The 16,969-nt window shown below is 34.5% G+C and overlaps 3 protein-coding genes across 4 annotated transcripts in view; 2 read left to right on the top strand and 1 right to left on the bottom strand.

The window, feature by feature from the left end:
• The window catches only part of LOC124387535 (Fc receptor-like protein 5), a gene marked incomplete at its 5' end in the record, with an annotated part of 205,314 nt that overhangs the window by 79,878 nt on the left and 108,467 nt on the right, over positions 1-16,969 (top strand). The window lies entirely within an intron of this gene.
• Positions 1-16,969, top strand: part of LOC124387229 (carcinoembryonic antigen-related cell adhesion molecule 5-like) — a 184,165-nt gene that overhangs the window by 65,355 nt on the left and 101,841 nt on the right. The window lies entirely within an intron of this gene.
• The window catches only part of LOC124387226 (carcinoembryonic antigen-related cell adhesion molecule 5-like), an 86,702-nt gene continuing 84,998 nt past the window's right edge, over positions 15,266-16,969 (bottom strand). The window contains 2 exon segments of the mRNA XM_046851444.1: positions 15,266-16,155; positions 16,239-16,346. Of these exon segments, the coding sequence (XP_046707400.1) occupies positions 16,100-16,155; positions 16,239-16,346 (164 nt within the window). The 3' untranslated portion in view covers positions 15,266-16,099.

Below are 16,969 nucleotides of genomic sequence, written 5' to 3'. Positions count from 1 at the left end.
CACCCACGTGACTAGTATCTCCTTCTGAACCCTCAAACTAAAAAAAACAACAAAAAAAACAAAACAAATAAACAACAACACAAGACTTCTCATCTATTTCTCTCTCTCTCTCTCTCTCTCTCTCTCTCTCTCTCTCTCTCTATATATATATATATATATATATATATATATATATATATATATATATATATATATATATTCAAAAATAATTAAATACAACTCACTACACAGAAATGACACAAAACAAAACAAAACAATAAAAAGCATATATAATAAATAAATAAATATAAATAAATAAATAAATAAATGCATAAAAAATTATTACATTATTATGTTCATGATGGAGGAAGATAAACTCTGATGATTTCCTCGAATTGCAAAACACATGCTGCATTCAAAAGCAACCAGCATTGTGGCCAATCACACACACACACACACACACACACACACACACACACACACACACACACACACACACACACACACACTGCTCAATCAACTGCTCTCTGGAAAAAGGTACCATATCATCCGGGCCCTGACAACCAGACTGTCTAACAGTTTCTTTCCATAAGCCATTTAACTCACACACACACACACACACACACACGCACGCGCACACACACACACGCACGCGCACACACACACACAAATGAAAAGAATCTGTTCTATTTAAATCTTTTTGCACACACTTGCTGTTTTGCACAAATTGCTGCTAAAACAAATGTAGTTTTTACATGTACAGTATTTATTATTATATGAGTAAATCCACCTGCAATAATAAATCTGTACTGTACTGATCAGGGCTCCAGTGTCACTGTGTTTACTGTCTCACTGTCTTAGATTGTTCTTTTCACACTAAATGTCACACACATGCACATCATATTGTGTCCCAGTTAGTTTTGTGTAGTTCTGTGTTTCATGTTACTGTTACAGGAAAGGGCAGATATCAAAACATACCGTGCTGCACTTCCATCCTGGGCACTTAAATACAACAACCAATTAAACAAATTATTAACTTTAGCCTTTATTATTAAGCCCTTCTTATTTTTAATGTTTCAATACTTCTGCCAACCACTCAAGATGATGAGGAAGCGAAAACAATGACATCATCCAAATAAGCTAAGAGTGATCGACAGTGCTGCTCACTAAATAGACCTTGCATAAGCCACTTGAAGGCTCTTGTTGCATTGTATAGGCCAAAAGCAGTGCAAAAGTAAGTCCTAGCTTTATTTTTCTATGCTACTGGAACTTGGTTCTATCCATTAGCTAAATCCAAGGTTGAAAACCAGCTTGTTCCTGAAATTGCATCAAAAGAATTCACACTATGATTCAATGGGAATGCATCCTTACAAGTTTGTTTTATTTAAACGACTATAATACACACAGGGAAGTGAAGTACAATCTTTTGTCCACACCAAGACAATGGGGGAAGCATAGGGGCTACAGCACTCCCTAATGACCTGTGACTCAATTTGCTGATTTACATGAGCGTTATTATCCTCATACTCAGATGCTGGCAGGTGCCTGTAGTGCAGCTAAACAGAAACAGATAGTAGATAGTAGTAGAAGGCCATGCTGTAGCGCTGTCAGAAGGAACACAGGCAAATTCAGGTGCAGCTATGGCTCTTTCCTGGAAAAGGCACTTGTTGGCTCTTAGTTGTGTGACTTTTTCTCTCAGTTGTTCCAGTTCTTCCACCATAACCGCTGCTCACATTAAAAACAAGTGAGACAAACAAGACAGTCGAGCAGACAGAGGAAAGAAAAGAGGCAATAGAGAGTTGTTATTTTAAACACAGCAATACTGAAACTACACAAGTAAATATAGCATGTTATTTGTGCCCAGACAAGTTGCCAATAACAAATGTATCTTCAAACATACCGTGGTCATAACTTGATAGAGATAACACATAAAAGTTCATGTACATGAAATTATCCGAAGGAGAGAAAGAAAAGAAACAAAATTAAAAGGCTCATCTTGGGAACAGTAAACTACATGTAGAAAACAAAGAAAAAAGTAAGAGTTGTGCTCTTACTAACATGTGCACAGCAAACACTAAGAATTGGTGCTCAAACCACAGCGCTCCAAACTCACACAAAAAGTGTTCCTTTTCCCAAGGTGACATTCCTCCTCCTCAGAACACTCGGCCTTGATGCTCAATATATCAATATAATTGACCAGCATCTGTACAGTACAATGTATGTGCCAAACAGACTGGGTGACACTGACTGCTTTAAAATGAAAGACAAACTACAAAAGAAGACCAAAATTTAGAAATAAAGAAAAGAAAGAAACAATTACATCCAGACTAAACCAAAAACAACTTACTAGACTGAAATGGTGCAAAAAGCAACCAGAACAATACAATAGACAAAAGATCAGATCAGGACAATGATGCTGCTACACAAAACACTATTTCCACTGGCAGTGAGTTTATTTTAAGATAAATGTAAGCGATATCCTTACAAACCTACTGTACATACCTGGAATAAGGACTGCTTCATTCTTAATATCAGCTATTTAAGCTATTCAGTTATAAATTTGCATTCAGAAAAATGGTTATAAAGTCAAGTTTCTTCCTGAGAACCCTTTTAACTCGGGTCTAGAATAGATGCCCACAGCATTGGGAACAAAAACAAAAGAAACAAAAATAGAGCTGTAAGCAGTGATTACTGCAGTTCAAGAAACTTAGGCATTGAAGCTCATAAGGAAAAAGACATTACGAACATGCCCACTGAGTTTCCTTCTGATCAGTCTCTGTTAATATTGTGTAAAAGGTGCTCTAATTTCATTAGCCAATGGGGCCATGTTTTTTTTAAATAGGTTAATTGTGGCACATTGGATGGCGACACTGCGGGCTAATTTTCAGGTCAATTAGACAATAGCTGTGTATTTAAAGCCGTTTTTATATTTTTCCCCCCTCTTTTAACGCCAACAAGTAGAAAAGCTATGCAAATTTTACATTTGTCCAAAGATTAATCTGATATACGTCTACAGAGTTTGGTGAAGATATCTAATTCCATTCATGAGTTATAACCATTTTATTAGAAGTGACCCATCTATTTTAAACGTTTTGGTCACCCTTCGTGATGGTGTGTCAAGTTTTTTTTTATATATATTTATACATTGCACTGGTTTGGTTTTAATCAGGCAAAAAACCTAGGAATAGTTTGCAAAATTAGGGTTGTAAGATAATTGAGAATAATTAATGCAGTACAAATACTTCATATAATAATTAATGCAGTACAAATACTTCATTACTGTACCTAAGTAGATTTTTCTGGTATCAGTATTTACCCTATTACTAGTATTACTCTACTTTTTACTTTTACTTATTACATTTTTACACAAATATCTGTACTTTCTACATCTTACATTTTCAAAATAGGATCGTTACTTTTGTTTTAATCTATTGGTAAAATGTCATTATTTTTTCATTTCATTGCACGCTGTTTTTAGCCCATCAACCTATTTCCTGTCATTGTGCAGCTTTTTCAATTCACTGTTGTATAATGTGCTGGTTATAACACACCACAGATGTAGACTAGTTTACTAAGCACACAATGAGCAAGACAGAAGGCAACAAGAAGTCTGGGGTTATAACGTGGATGAGACAGAGGGAGTCAGTGATGTAAACATGACTAAATGCAGAGACATTCCTGATCACCTGATCATCATCATCTTGTCTCTGCTTGTGTTCTATATGGTGGATGTTCAGCCTGGATACATTCTTTAGATAACAAAAATGTTTATTAATGAAAATGAATTTTAACAACAAGGATATGCATGAGCGATAACAACGACCGCCGTGAACCAACATATACCAACAATAACGGACAGTGAGAGTGTGGAAGTTTAAATAGGAGCTGGTGATGATGATAAACGAGCACCATATGTGCGCGATTGAAGCCGAGAGCTTCAGAGAAAGCGGCCGAGAAAACATCTGCACGCCGAAGGGGGGCGAAGGGGGCGTGGCAGGTGGATTCCTGACAGTTAACAAACATGTATGTACATTTTTATAGCATGCCTTCATCAAACAATTCACGGCAACACTGTTGTGTAAAAAACCCTCCAAAAACATGTGCATGCACATTCTTATTTATTAACGCACATCATGTACATAAAGAAATTTCAAGCACGTTAATATATTGCCGCCATTTTGGTTTTTGGTTTTTCTCGATCATCGGTTACCTCGATGCTTTTTGGCGACCCCCTAGGACATCGACATAACCGGGTTCCACTGTACATAAAAAGCAATAGGTTTCAGCACTACATGATTGAACCCCTAACAAACAGTAACACATGATATCCACAACTACAACGATGCTGCATCCAAAAAGACCCATAAACCTCATCAGCAGGAGCTCAGGTGACTGGAGAGGCAGATACGACACAACATACTGTACCTGACTAGAACTCCTTCCTGGGAATTTAAATACAGCAAACAATTAGACAAATTATTAACCCGTGGTAAACAATGCTGCACTATGAAGGAAGGGGCCATTCTACACCTTCTACAACCCTCACACACGTGAATTTATTTATACACTCTTAATCTGGAACTCCACTCCTGAAAACCGACACCGAAACCCAGATAATCACCCAATTATTTCACTATTACTAGAAATGTTTTCTCCAAGAATGGTACTGATGGTCAGTGATGTCATTATGATATTATGTGAGGCAGGTGAGTAAATTCCCTCCTTTAGAGTGGCAGCATCTGATCCTGGTCTATTTAAAGATGGTGATTATGCTTCCTGGGATGTGTCATTGTAACTCCGCCCCTCTGGTACATGCACACTTCTGTTCAAAGGCGACTTTTAGCTCTGTGGCTAATGTTGTATTGTAATGTGCACTTATGTGCATTAGTAAATGAGATATTTATTTATTGTAGTTGGAAGAGCGTGTTGAGGCTTCGTGGTGTTTTGTCTTGTTTTGTTTAGCTTTGTTGATGTCTTGTTTCACTGCTGTGCTGCTTGTCTGTGTCTTCTCTCTTTTTTTTTTTTTTTAATGTTCACATTAAGGCCGGGGCTGTTTTTTAGTCATATTTGCCTTGATTTCGACCTTAACTTCTGTAAATTATTGATGCCTTTTTAATTTTTGTTGTCTGCAAGTTGCCGTTTAATAGTGTTTAGTGCAACACCATTTTCATCAAATTCTTTTCTTTTCTTTGTCGCTATTGTTTAATTGTCTTGTGTTTATTTAGGCTGACTGACCCTGGGTGGGAACTTTTGCTTTATTTATTACATTTCACTGGATGTGTGTGTGTGTGTGTGTGTGTGTGTGTGTGTGTGTGTGTGTGTGTGTGTGTGTGTGAATGCATGGTGTGCTTTTGCTAATCACTTTCCTGCTAGCCGATACTACTACGGGAAAGTCTCAGACACCACAGGGATTTTTTTTCTTTTTCATTTTTTTGTTTGTGTTTGTTGGGATACAGAGCCACATTGTATCTTGTTTAAATCTCTGCATTAGATATAATGTTTTGATGTAATGTTGAAACATTTTATGCTCATTAAACCTTATGGAAACCTGGTCATTAAATGAACCACATATCTGGATATTTCCTGTTTACAGGTAAACTTTATTCAATAAAATATTTAATAAAATGATCAAACAGAAGCATAAGATATTAAAATAATAAGCAACGCTCCATTTTATTACAAATATTACACACACTGCACATTTATACCTGAGTAAATGATATCTAGAACATCATTTGTATTAAAATCCATGTAGCTAAACACAAAAAGTGAAAAGAAATACAAGTTATACAAACAATATATCAGAAATGAAAATCATTTAAAAATAATTGAAACTCCTGATTAGAAATTGTATTTACTAACATCATGTTCATGAATATTGTCGGGATTAAGATTTTCATGATTTGGCCACTAGAGGTCCTCATTGCTTCCTCCATGTGTTTTCTCTGTATGTTAAATAGTCACTGCTTCCTGCGTCCTGTTCCCGCTGTGTGTTCAAGTTAAAGGTGAAATATAGGGGCAAAGCAAAAATTCTCCTGCATACAGTTTCTTGACTTGACCAAAAGTCAAGGAACAGGGAAACACACACGCATGAGAGAAATCAGATCCAGTAAATTAAACTACAAAGATAACCTGAGGGAGCATTAATGGCCTGTACAGAGCTTCTATTACTGTAAAAAATCCAGAGAGGAAATACAGAGTAAAATATATAATGAAAAGGGGCAAAGCAAAATATCTCCTGCATGAACATTTTTTTTACATCACCAGGAAAACATGTACACACGAAGGAAATGCAGTAAATGAAAATACAGAGAAGATAAAATGAGGGAGCAGTGATGGTCTATAGTTACAGACAGACAGACTTTATTGATACCAGGAGGGTAATTATTGCAATACAGCAGCAGCAGGTTAAACAAAAAGTATTAAAAAAATAAAGCAGAATGTAATTAATAATTGTAATTGAAACAAATAAGAAAATATACCAGATGATGCTACACAGATAAAGAGTGAAAAACTGACAATTCAAAATGAAAGTGAATTATGGGATATGTATATAATATTATCATGTTACATGGAGGTGAGTTCAGTGCAATGGCAAACAGTATGAATGATTTTCTGAACTGTTCTTTGTGAGAGTGAAGCTGAATCAGTCTGTTAGAGAATGAACTTCACTGCCTCTGTATGGAATCATGTAGTGGGTGGGAGGATTTTCATGATTGACAGGAGTTTGTTCAGTGACCTGTTGTCCCTCACTGTCTTCAATCTGTCCAGTTTGTGTCTGATTATGTATTCAGCCTTGCGGATGATTTTATTGATCTCGCCTGCATCCCTGACACTGATGCTGCTCCCCAGCAGACCACAGCACTATAAAGAGCACTTTCCATAACAGACTGATAAAAGATTCCCATCATCCTGCTGCATACAGGATCTGAGCTTCCTCAGGAAATAAAGTCTGCTCAAACCCTTCTTATACACAGCGTCCGTGTTGGTCTTCCAGTCCAATCTACTGTTCACGTGAACACCCAAGAACCTGTAGTCGTCCACGACCCCAAATCCTCACTCATGATGGTAACAGGTTTAATCACAGGTTTAACAGGTTTAATAAAACAAGTCCAAATCCTCACAGAATGTGTTCTCTTACTCTGGAACTGTTGTTATGTAAAAACTAAATTATGAAACAGAAAACCTGCCATTTAACACTCAGAAAGATGTTTCAGCTTCTATCACTCTGTATGGTCTGTTATCATCAGGTTCAGCTGTAAAACACAATCATGAACACTTCAAATGAGTCTCTTATTCAATGTGAGGGTTTTATGTGATGGTTAATGAAGATTCTTACTTTGAGCTCTGTAGCATTTCACTGCCAGAATGAAGGTCACCAGCACATACACAGAAACTGTTACTGCACTGCTGAGGAGCTTCAGAACCGACAGTGACGCTGCAGAACCTGTTTGAATTGGAGAGAGAAATACTGATATAAATAAATATTTAAATACAATAATACAAAGTATTAATTTGCTGGTAATTTTTTACTTTTATATTTAAATGCCGAAATACAATTCTCCATCTATTAAGTGTGAGAAACTTTTTCTAAATTTATATGATCATTTTTGAAACATTTAATAGAGCATTAGGAAAATGATTAGAAAAAATATATTTGATTTTCTTATTGATTATGTAGAAAAATAAAAATCTCCTAATACAAAGTTTAGTTTGTAAAATTCACACTTTCTATCAGACAGTGTTGTATTATTTAACATGAGGTGATGGGCAGGTTCACACTTCTCAGGTTAGTCACAGACTGTAGCTGGTTGTCTGTACAGTGTCTAATGTGGGCTTTAATAAATAGTATTCAGGCCTGAAATGTATTATGATTATTGATGGATACTCATCAACACAGAGTCTAAACCAACCACACTGATAATCACTCAGCATATTTCCCTCTTCTACATACTTCACCTACAACCTAATGTTTATTTTAAAATTTATTAATTTCTACACCATAAATTCCAAAAAAGCAATAAATATTTTTACACACATTCAAGTAGCTTGAAAAGTGTAAATGACTAAAGCCATAAATATTTTCTGATGTCTGAAGAGTATTTTAGATGAATATATGAATAATTTCTCACCTCTGACTGAAATCCAGCTTCTCGGTGACTCTCCTCTCTCTGGATGTTTACAGTGGTAGAAACCTTCATCTGACTTTGACACACTGCTGATGGTCATCACTCCTGTAGTCTGATTCTGGATGATTGAATCATTTTTATAGAAATCAATACCAGTTGAGATCTTTGTGTTTCGATATAAACAGTGTAAAGTCAGAGGATTTCCCTCAGTTACAGGATGGACAGGACTGTTCAGGATCACATCACCATCTGTAGGAAAGAGAAAAGCAACAATAAAAACACAAAGTGTGTAAAAGTATAATTTTAACATGCAGACCTCTAATGATCTGTTCCATGTGACACTGCTGTAGAAACAAACTGCCATATTTAAGACCAGAAGATTGTGGAAGATGTGACAATAGCAGTCAAAAATAATAATATTCAATTCTATTACATTGTAAAATGCTGAATCCTCTATAAAGAACACTTTATATCAGGTAACTAGGAGGCTATAATAACATGTGCTAAGCTAAATAAATGATCTGAGCATGTGTCTGAGACAGAAGTGTAAAGGATTTATGGTTAATGTTTGTTGCTTTAGTAGTAAGTTTTTAAAATAACACATATAATTGTGTACATACCTGCTGCACATCACTACATATCTATCTAGGATACATATTTATATAAAAATATCTGTGAATGGTAGATTTTCATGTCTGTACTGACTCCTGATCTGTATTTATTTTTAATGGTACTTGGTATGGATCATAAATGATGACTACAGGAAAGAGGTCACATGACCAAAACAAATCAATGGACATTGAAATCTACAACAAACTGCACTGTAGGAAATCACTGGTTATATGAATGAAAGTCATTAAACCTTTTGTTTAATATGCAATATAGCAATAATATGACAATTATTCTAGTATTCAATTTTGTTATTAGATGAACACAGCAGTAAAATAAAACTAGCTGTGAATAAAACAAATACAGTATGTACAAGCTTTCATCATTAACTCAGGTTATAGAAATACCACTACAACGATGCAGTTATTATAACCGTGACTTACAGAAGGAAACTGAGAGATTCATGTCTTGAAATGTTTAATGTAATTGTTTATCTGGAGTAGATACTGACACTGTGTTCAGTAAAATATCAAGTTCCTCAATTATTTTCAAATATTAAAAAAGTTTTCAGCAGAGGAGAGTAAACAGGATTTTATATTTAATTACTAGAAATATCATGTAATGTCTATTATTAAGAATATATTTTTATGTTTGGTCTGGTTTATATATTAAATTCTACTGATGAGAAGTGATAAAGACTCACTGTGTACTGTGATGTTGACAGAATCACTGCGTTCTCCAGATTCAGACTGACACCAGTAAACTCCAGTGTGTGATGGAGAGAGGGAGCTGATGTTACATGTAGATCCTGAAACTGATGAACAATCAAGCGATGCCTCACTGTGTGTGTATCTTCTCACTGTCCATCCAGTAGAGTCTCTCTGGTCCTCACAGCTCAGTGAGAGAGTCAGCAGTAAAGTGTTGAGATCTGCTGGGATTGATGATCAGAGACACTGAAGCAGATTTATCTGTTAATAAATATATTAATGTTATTATATTTACATTTATGACACTGTTTTATTAAAATTAATGTTGGTGAAAAATATGTAGAAAAAAGATTTAGTGTGTTGAAGTTGCTGCAGTGTACCAGAGTTAAATCATGAAACACAGACATACATTTCTTCTGTACAGTATAAAAGTTCAATCCTTCTCTTCTTCACTTATTTACACTCGAGCTTTATACTGGGTAAAATCTATTTGTTCTCTGTATGTAGGAGTGTAAATATAATTTACTGTGTTTCTACCCAGATCTTCTGTAAACATGTTCTGTGTAATTAATTCACATACTCACCAGTAACATTTACCCAGAGTGCATCACTGTAGTGTGTGTAGTAGACTGGGTTTCCTCTTCCAGCTCTGCACCTGTACTGACCTCCATCAGAGACACTGAAGCAGATTTATCTGTTAATAAATATATTAATGTTATTATATTTACATTTATGACACTGTTTTATTAAAATTAATGTTGGTGAAAATATGTAGAAAAAGATTTAGTGTGTTGAAGTTGCTGCAGTGTACCAGAGTTAAATCATGAAACAAACTATTTGTCTCTCCTCATTACTGTAAATGTGTTATCAGAATTCAGATTGCTAGAAATAAAGCAGGTGGAAAATGTAGATGTCTTTATCTAGACATGGAGGATGTTTTAATAGTGTGTGTATGTGACCATCTCATAGCTGTGTTAGTAACTGTGTCTGTGAAGTTTTCATTCACAACTGAATCTCATGAGTTTGGTGCTTTAAAAGTTACCACCTGGTAACAACTAAAGAGAAGAGAGAGAAGGTGAATGTTCAGTTGCCAAAGGGCACTGAAGACCATTCTGAATTTGAGGTTGATGGAGATCATGGTCACATGACCAAAACAAATCAATGGACATTTAAATCTACAACAAACTGCACTGTAGGAAATCACTGGTTATATGAATGAAAGTCATTAAACCTTTTGTTTAATATGCAATATAGCAATAATATGACAATTATTCTAGTGTTCAATTTTGTTATTAGAAGAACACAGCAGTAAAATAAAACTAGCTGTGAATAAAACAAATACAGTATGTACAAGCTTTCATCATTAACTCAGGTTATAGAAACACCACTACAACGATGCAGTTATTATAACCGTGACTTACAGAAGGAAACTGAGAGATTCATGTCTTGAAATGTTTAATGTAATTGTTTATCTGGAGTAGATACTGACACTGTGTTCAGTAAAATATCAAGTTCCTCAATTATTTTCAAATATTAAAAAGTTTTCAGCAGAGGAGAGTAAACAGGATTTTATATTTAATTACTAGAAATATCATGTAATGTCTATTATTAAGAATATATTTTTTTTTTCAAACTTATGAAACAAACTATTTGGCTCTCCTCATTACTGTAAATGTGTTATCAGAATTCAAATTGCTAGAAATAAAGCAGGTGGAAAATGTAGATGTCTTTATCTAGACATGGAGGATGTTTTAATAGTGTGTGTATGTGACCATCTCATAGCTGTGTTAGTAACTGTGTCTGTGAAGTTTTCATTCACAACTGAATCTCATGAGTTTGGTGCTTTAAAAGTTACCACCTGGTAACAACTAAAGAGAAGAGAGAGAAGGTGAATGTTCAGTTGCCAAAAGGGCACTGAAGACCATTCTGAATTTGAGGTTGATGGAGATCATGGTCACATGACCACAGCTCTCTCATGACACACTCATCTGTATACAGCACTTTCAGTTTGGGTTGGATTTTCAATTGTCTTCTTTTTGGACTGATGTCACTATTACTACTCTACATTACATACACATGCTGACACACTGACTGACACTGATTTTCTGAACAGTTCACATTTCTTATGTTAAATAAACTGATATAATAAACTATAATTATACTTGTTATGCTTGTTTGAATCCACAGTATAGTTTCTCTCTCTCTCTCTCTCTCTCTCTCTCTCTCTCTGTGTGTTTGTGTGTGTGTGTGTGTGTGTGTGTGTGTGTTAATTAAAATAGTAAATATTTAAGCTGTAATGCTTCTCTGCATTTTAGTCAAATGGAGATTAATTTGTTTACCCATAAACCCCACAGCTGCCCATTAGCTCATGTCCTTAGTTTTGTTGGAATAAGTTTTATGTGGAAAAATATGTTTATAGGTGGTCTGTGGTGGTACATTTCATACCATGTGTATTTACTATCACAAAGCTTCCTGAGTTTATATCTGTTTCCACTAGATGGCGCTTGTGCACTTAGATACTGGCTTAAATCGGTAACCTTTTATTAGTTTAATTTGTAAAATTATATATTTTCATTATTTTATAAAGTTAATTATTATTTCCACACTCAATTGTTGTTTACTTGAGCATGACTGATTCTTTCTAATAGTTTTTGTTATGTTTTATTTTATTCCTATTATTCCTGTATGGCACTTCCTGTTATATGATCTGCATGAAGAGATGAACGATGCTACAGAATCATCGAAAGATTTCATGTGTTTCCTTTTGCCATTATAATCATCCAATCAAGAGACTTCAAGATATATTCCCCTCTCTTAGCTCACAAGCAGGTAAAAGTGGTATGTGGGTGTATTTTGTGTTTATTTATGAGTTTAAAATCGTATGTGTGTTTCCATGTAATTAAATGTGGGACTGATGTTTGTTATTTACGGTCTGTTTATTTAGTTCTACAGTGTTGATGTCCGCGTGCATTAAGAGAAATACATGTCTACACTTTAAATTGTTCATAGGAGAGAATATGTGAGACAAAACACTCACCTGATACAGTCAGTGTAACTGCATCACTGCTCTGTGTGTATTTTGGGTCTGATGATTGAGTTCCTTTACAGCTATAAGGACCTTTATTAGAGTCTTTAACATCAGTGATTGTGTAGGTCTTCTTTCCTGCAGCAGCTCTGATTTCTTCATTACTTCTATTCCAGTGATACTTCCAGGATCCTCCAGTCTGTATGTCACATGTGAGAGTGACAGTTTCCCCAATGAACACATTCACAGCTGGGTGTATTTTCACTACAGGCTTTGGTCTCGCTATACAAAGATAATAAAAATGTACCAAACGGTACATGTAATCATCATTTTAACATCATGATATATTATTATACAATAGCAATAAATGTTAGAATAATTAAGTTTTTCCTACATTCTTTCTACCTTTAAATGTGCAGTAAAAATGTAGAAAACATGACGTACCTTTAACTGTAACTGTAGCTGCAGCACTGAACTCTGACTTTCCCTGAGTGCTTTGCAGTAGTATGTTGTTTGTCCTTCATTAGAGATTATCACACTGAGTGGGTTGGTATTTTGGGCTTCAGGTGATTTCTGGTAATCTTTATACCAGGAAAAGCTCCATCCAGTAGACTGCAGATTACAGTTCAGAGTAACTGTGTCTCCAGTGTAGATGAAGCTCTGAGGTTCACACTCACAGTCGGTGTGGGTTTTCTGTTGATATGAAATGATGAAGATCTGGATTTACATTTACAGCATAAGCAGGTGTTTTATCTCTGTGCAGAATGAACATGTGGATACAGTGTTTATTTTAAAGGTTAAAATGAAGTGATTTTGTAACAGTTTATATGCAGCACAAAAATGAAAACAATGAATGAACTGAAGTGTAAAATTTCTGTGTTCGGCCCCATAATGTTTTATAAATAGTGTCCCAGAATCTGAACCAAACTGCACACATTAGTGTCTTTATATATTATTCAAAATGTATTTTTAATTGGAAATCCACAGCTGTGAAACATGAACAATATAATCAGTTGAGGAAACTCACAACAATCCCAAAGACTAATAAACTGTAATTATAAATTAAATGCTTTTAATTTAGGAAAATAAACATTAAACTGAAAAGTAAACAGAGAAATATAGCAGTAAAATCATTATAAAAGACTTTCTTTATTCATTTTTTTTATTTTCATTCAGTAAAATCTGAAACTAGTGATCACTTTCACATAGAGAATATAAGCAATAACACACATTTACACACACACACACACACACACACACACACACACACACACACACACATTTACACACCTGATACAGTGAGAGTAACAGGAAGTCTAACTAAAATTCTACATTTTCCAGTTTAATTTAATCACCTGCTTATTTACACATTTAATAAACATTATTGACATTATTGAACTTATAATTCACTTATTCATAAAGTTTCATCCATCCATAAGATCCCTTCACTTTTTCTCTCTCCACTTACTGTAAGAGTCACAAATAAATTGAACTTTGCTGAAAATCATATTTATGTTTGTAAATCCTGAAAATGATTATTTAAATGAACACAAAAATATGTACATTATTTAAAACAACATTTGACTGATTTTCTTAGTTTTATTACAAAATAACCCAAGTACATGCATGTAGGTTTTCCACCTCAAGAAATCTGTCAGCTTGTGTGCATGTTATAATGCGATACTAAAGATTTTATCTCCCAATACAAAGATAACAAAAACTTCATCATATATAATGTACACACAACCTGCACCTATCAGTATAGACTATTACATAAATACACTAAAATCATTATCATATAAATTAAATAAAATAATAATCACACTCGGTTTTGGTTTCCTGTTGATATGAAATGATGAACATATCAGAGCTGCTTTTATCTTTGCAACATATTTGATATTTTTACAATCTCTCTCTCTCTCTCTCTCTCTCTCTCTCTCTCTCTCTCTCTCTCTATGAACAAATGCATTTTTAATGAATGTATAAAGTAAATAATATACAAAATGCCAAATAGCTGTTTTGCATATAAAAGTGGGTTATTTTTCCACTTCAAACATCATCATTAAAATGATATGACTGCAGTACACTGAATTGGGGGTCTGAATAACAGCCTGTATTTTACAGTCTAAATTAATAATCTGCTTATTTAAATATTAACACTTAATGAATTCACACAGAATCTTTCAATGCCTTATTTAACCATAATTATGGGGTGTTTTATGCACCCATTTATACACCCATGAGATCTCTTATCTCTTACCTATTTCTATTATAGTCATTATAATTAAGACTTTTACAAATAAACTCTGTGGTGTTCTAAAATACTTACCCATGTTTCTAAATATTAAAGTATCAAATTATCTGTACATGATCTGAATTACATTATGCTTATTGTATTACAGTTTATCACATGTTTATAAGCGACATATATAAACATTTAAAATCCTTATTTGAAAAAATAAATGTGCAACGTGTTTGTCGTTTTATTCCCTCGACACCTGCAGGTCAGATTTTTGAAATACTGTGATACCTTACAAACTCTACTGTAGAATTGTGGGTCTGTGTTGCTTGTTGAAACTTTATATGGTGATTTATGCACATGAATTACTGCAGATAGTGAAAGTAGCACTCTTTAGTACAGCTGATGTGTTACACAGACTCTGTGATAGACTGAGATGTGTTCTAGTAGTTTGTTTATAAAAATTTATGTTTGCAGCTGGAAGCTTGGATTAAAACCTGCACCAGCAACTGCCCTCATCAGTACCTATTTAAAAGCTTTCTTCACTCAGCTATAGTTACAGACAGACAGACTTTATTGATACCAGGAGGGTAATTATTGCAATACAGCAGCAGCAGGTTAAACAAAAAGTATTAAAAAAATAAAGCAGAATGTAATTAATAATTGTAATTGAAACAAATAAGAAAATATACCAGATGATGCTACACAGATAAAGAGTGAAAAACTGACAATTCAAAATGAAAGTGAATTATGGGATATGTATATAATATTATCATGTTACATGGAGGTGAGTTCAGTGCAATGGCAAACAGTATGAATGATTTTCTGAACTGTTCTTTGTGAGAGTGAAGCTGAATCAGTCTGTTAGAGAATGAACTTCACTGCCTCTGTATGGAATCATGTAGTGGGTGGGAGGATTTTTCATGATTGACAGGAGTTTGTTCAGTGACCTGTTGTCCCTCACTGTCTTCAATCTGTCCAGTTTGTGTCTGATTATGTATTCAGCCTTGCGGATGATTTTATTGATCTCGCCTGCATCCCTGACACTGATGCTGCTCCCCAGCAGACCACAGCACTATAAAGAGCACTTTCCATAACAGACTGATAAAAGATTCCCATCATCCTGCTGCATACAGGATCTGAGCTTCCTCAGGAAATAAAGTCTGCTCAAACCCTTCTTATACACAGCGTCCGTGTTGGTCTTCCAGTCCAATCTACTGTTCACGTGAACACCCAAGAACCTGTAGTCGTCCACGACCCCAAATCCTCACTCATGATGGTAACAGGTTTAATCACAGGTTTAACAGGTTTAATAAAACAAGTCCAAATCCTCACAGAATGTGTTCTCTTACTCTGGAACTGTTGTTATGTAAAAACTAAATTATGAAACAGAAAACCTGCCATTTAACACTCAGAAAGATGTTTCAGCTTCTATCACTCTGTATGGTCTGTTATCATCAGGTTCAGCTGTAAAACACAATCATGAACACTTCAAATGAGTCTCTTATTAAATGTGAGGGTTTTATGTGATGGTTAATGAAGATTCTTACTTTGAGCTCTGTAGCATTTCACTGCCAGAATGAAGGTCACCAGCACATACACAGAAACTGTTACTGCACTGCTGAGGAGCTTCAGAACCGACAGTGACGCTGCAGAACCTGTTTGAATTGGAGAGAGAAATACTGATATAAATAAATATATAAATACAATTATACAAAGTATTAATTTGCTGGTAATTTTTACTTTTATATTTAAATGCAAATACAATTCTCCATCTATTAAGTGTGAGAAACTTTTCTAAATTTATATGATCATTTTTGAAACATTTAATAGAGCATTAGGAAAATGATTAGAAAAAATATATTTGATTTTTCTTATTGATTATGTAGAAAAAATAAAAAATCTCCTAATACAAAGTTTAGTTTGTAAAATTCACACTTTCTATCAGACAGTGTTGTATTATTTAACATGAGGTGATGGGCAGGTTCACACTTCTCAGGTTAGTCACAGACTGTAGCTGGTTGTCTGTACAGTGTCTAATGTGGGCTTTAATAAATAGTATTCAGGCCTGAAATGTATTATGATTATTGATGGATACTCATCAACACAGAGTCTAAACCAACCACACTGATAATCACTCAGCATATTTCCCTCTTCTACATACTTCACCTACAACCTAATGTTTATTTTAAAATTTATTAATTTTTACACCATAAATTCCAAAAAAACTATAAATATTTTTACACACATTCAAGTAGCTTGAAAAGTGTAAATGACTAAA

Source organism: Silurus meridionalis, chromosome 6, assembly GCF_014805685.1.
Source record: "Silurus meridionalis isolate SWU-2019-XX chromosome 6, ASM1480568v1, whole genome shotgun sequence".
NCBI classification, from domain to species: Eukaryota; Metazoa; Chordata; class Actinopteri; order Siluriformes; family Siluridae; genus Silurus; species Silurus meridionalis.
This window is presented reverse-complemented; position numbering and strand designations above follow the sequence as displayed.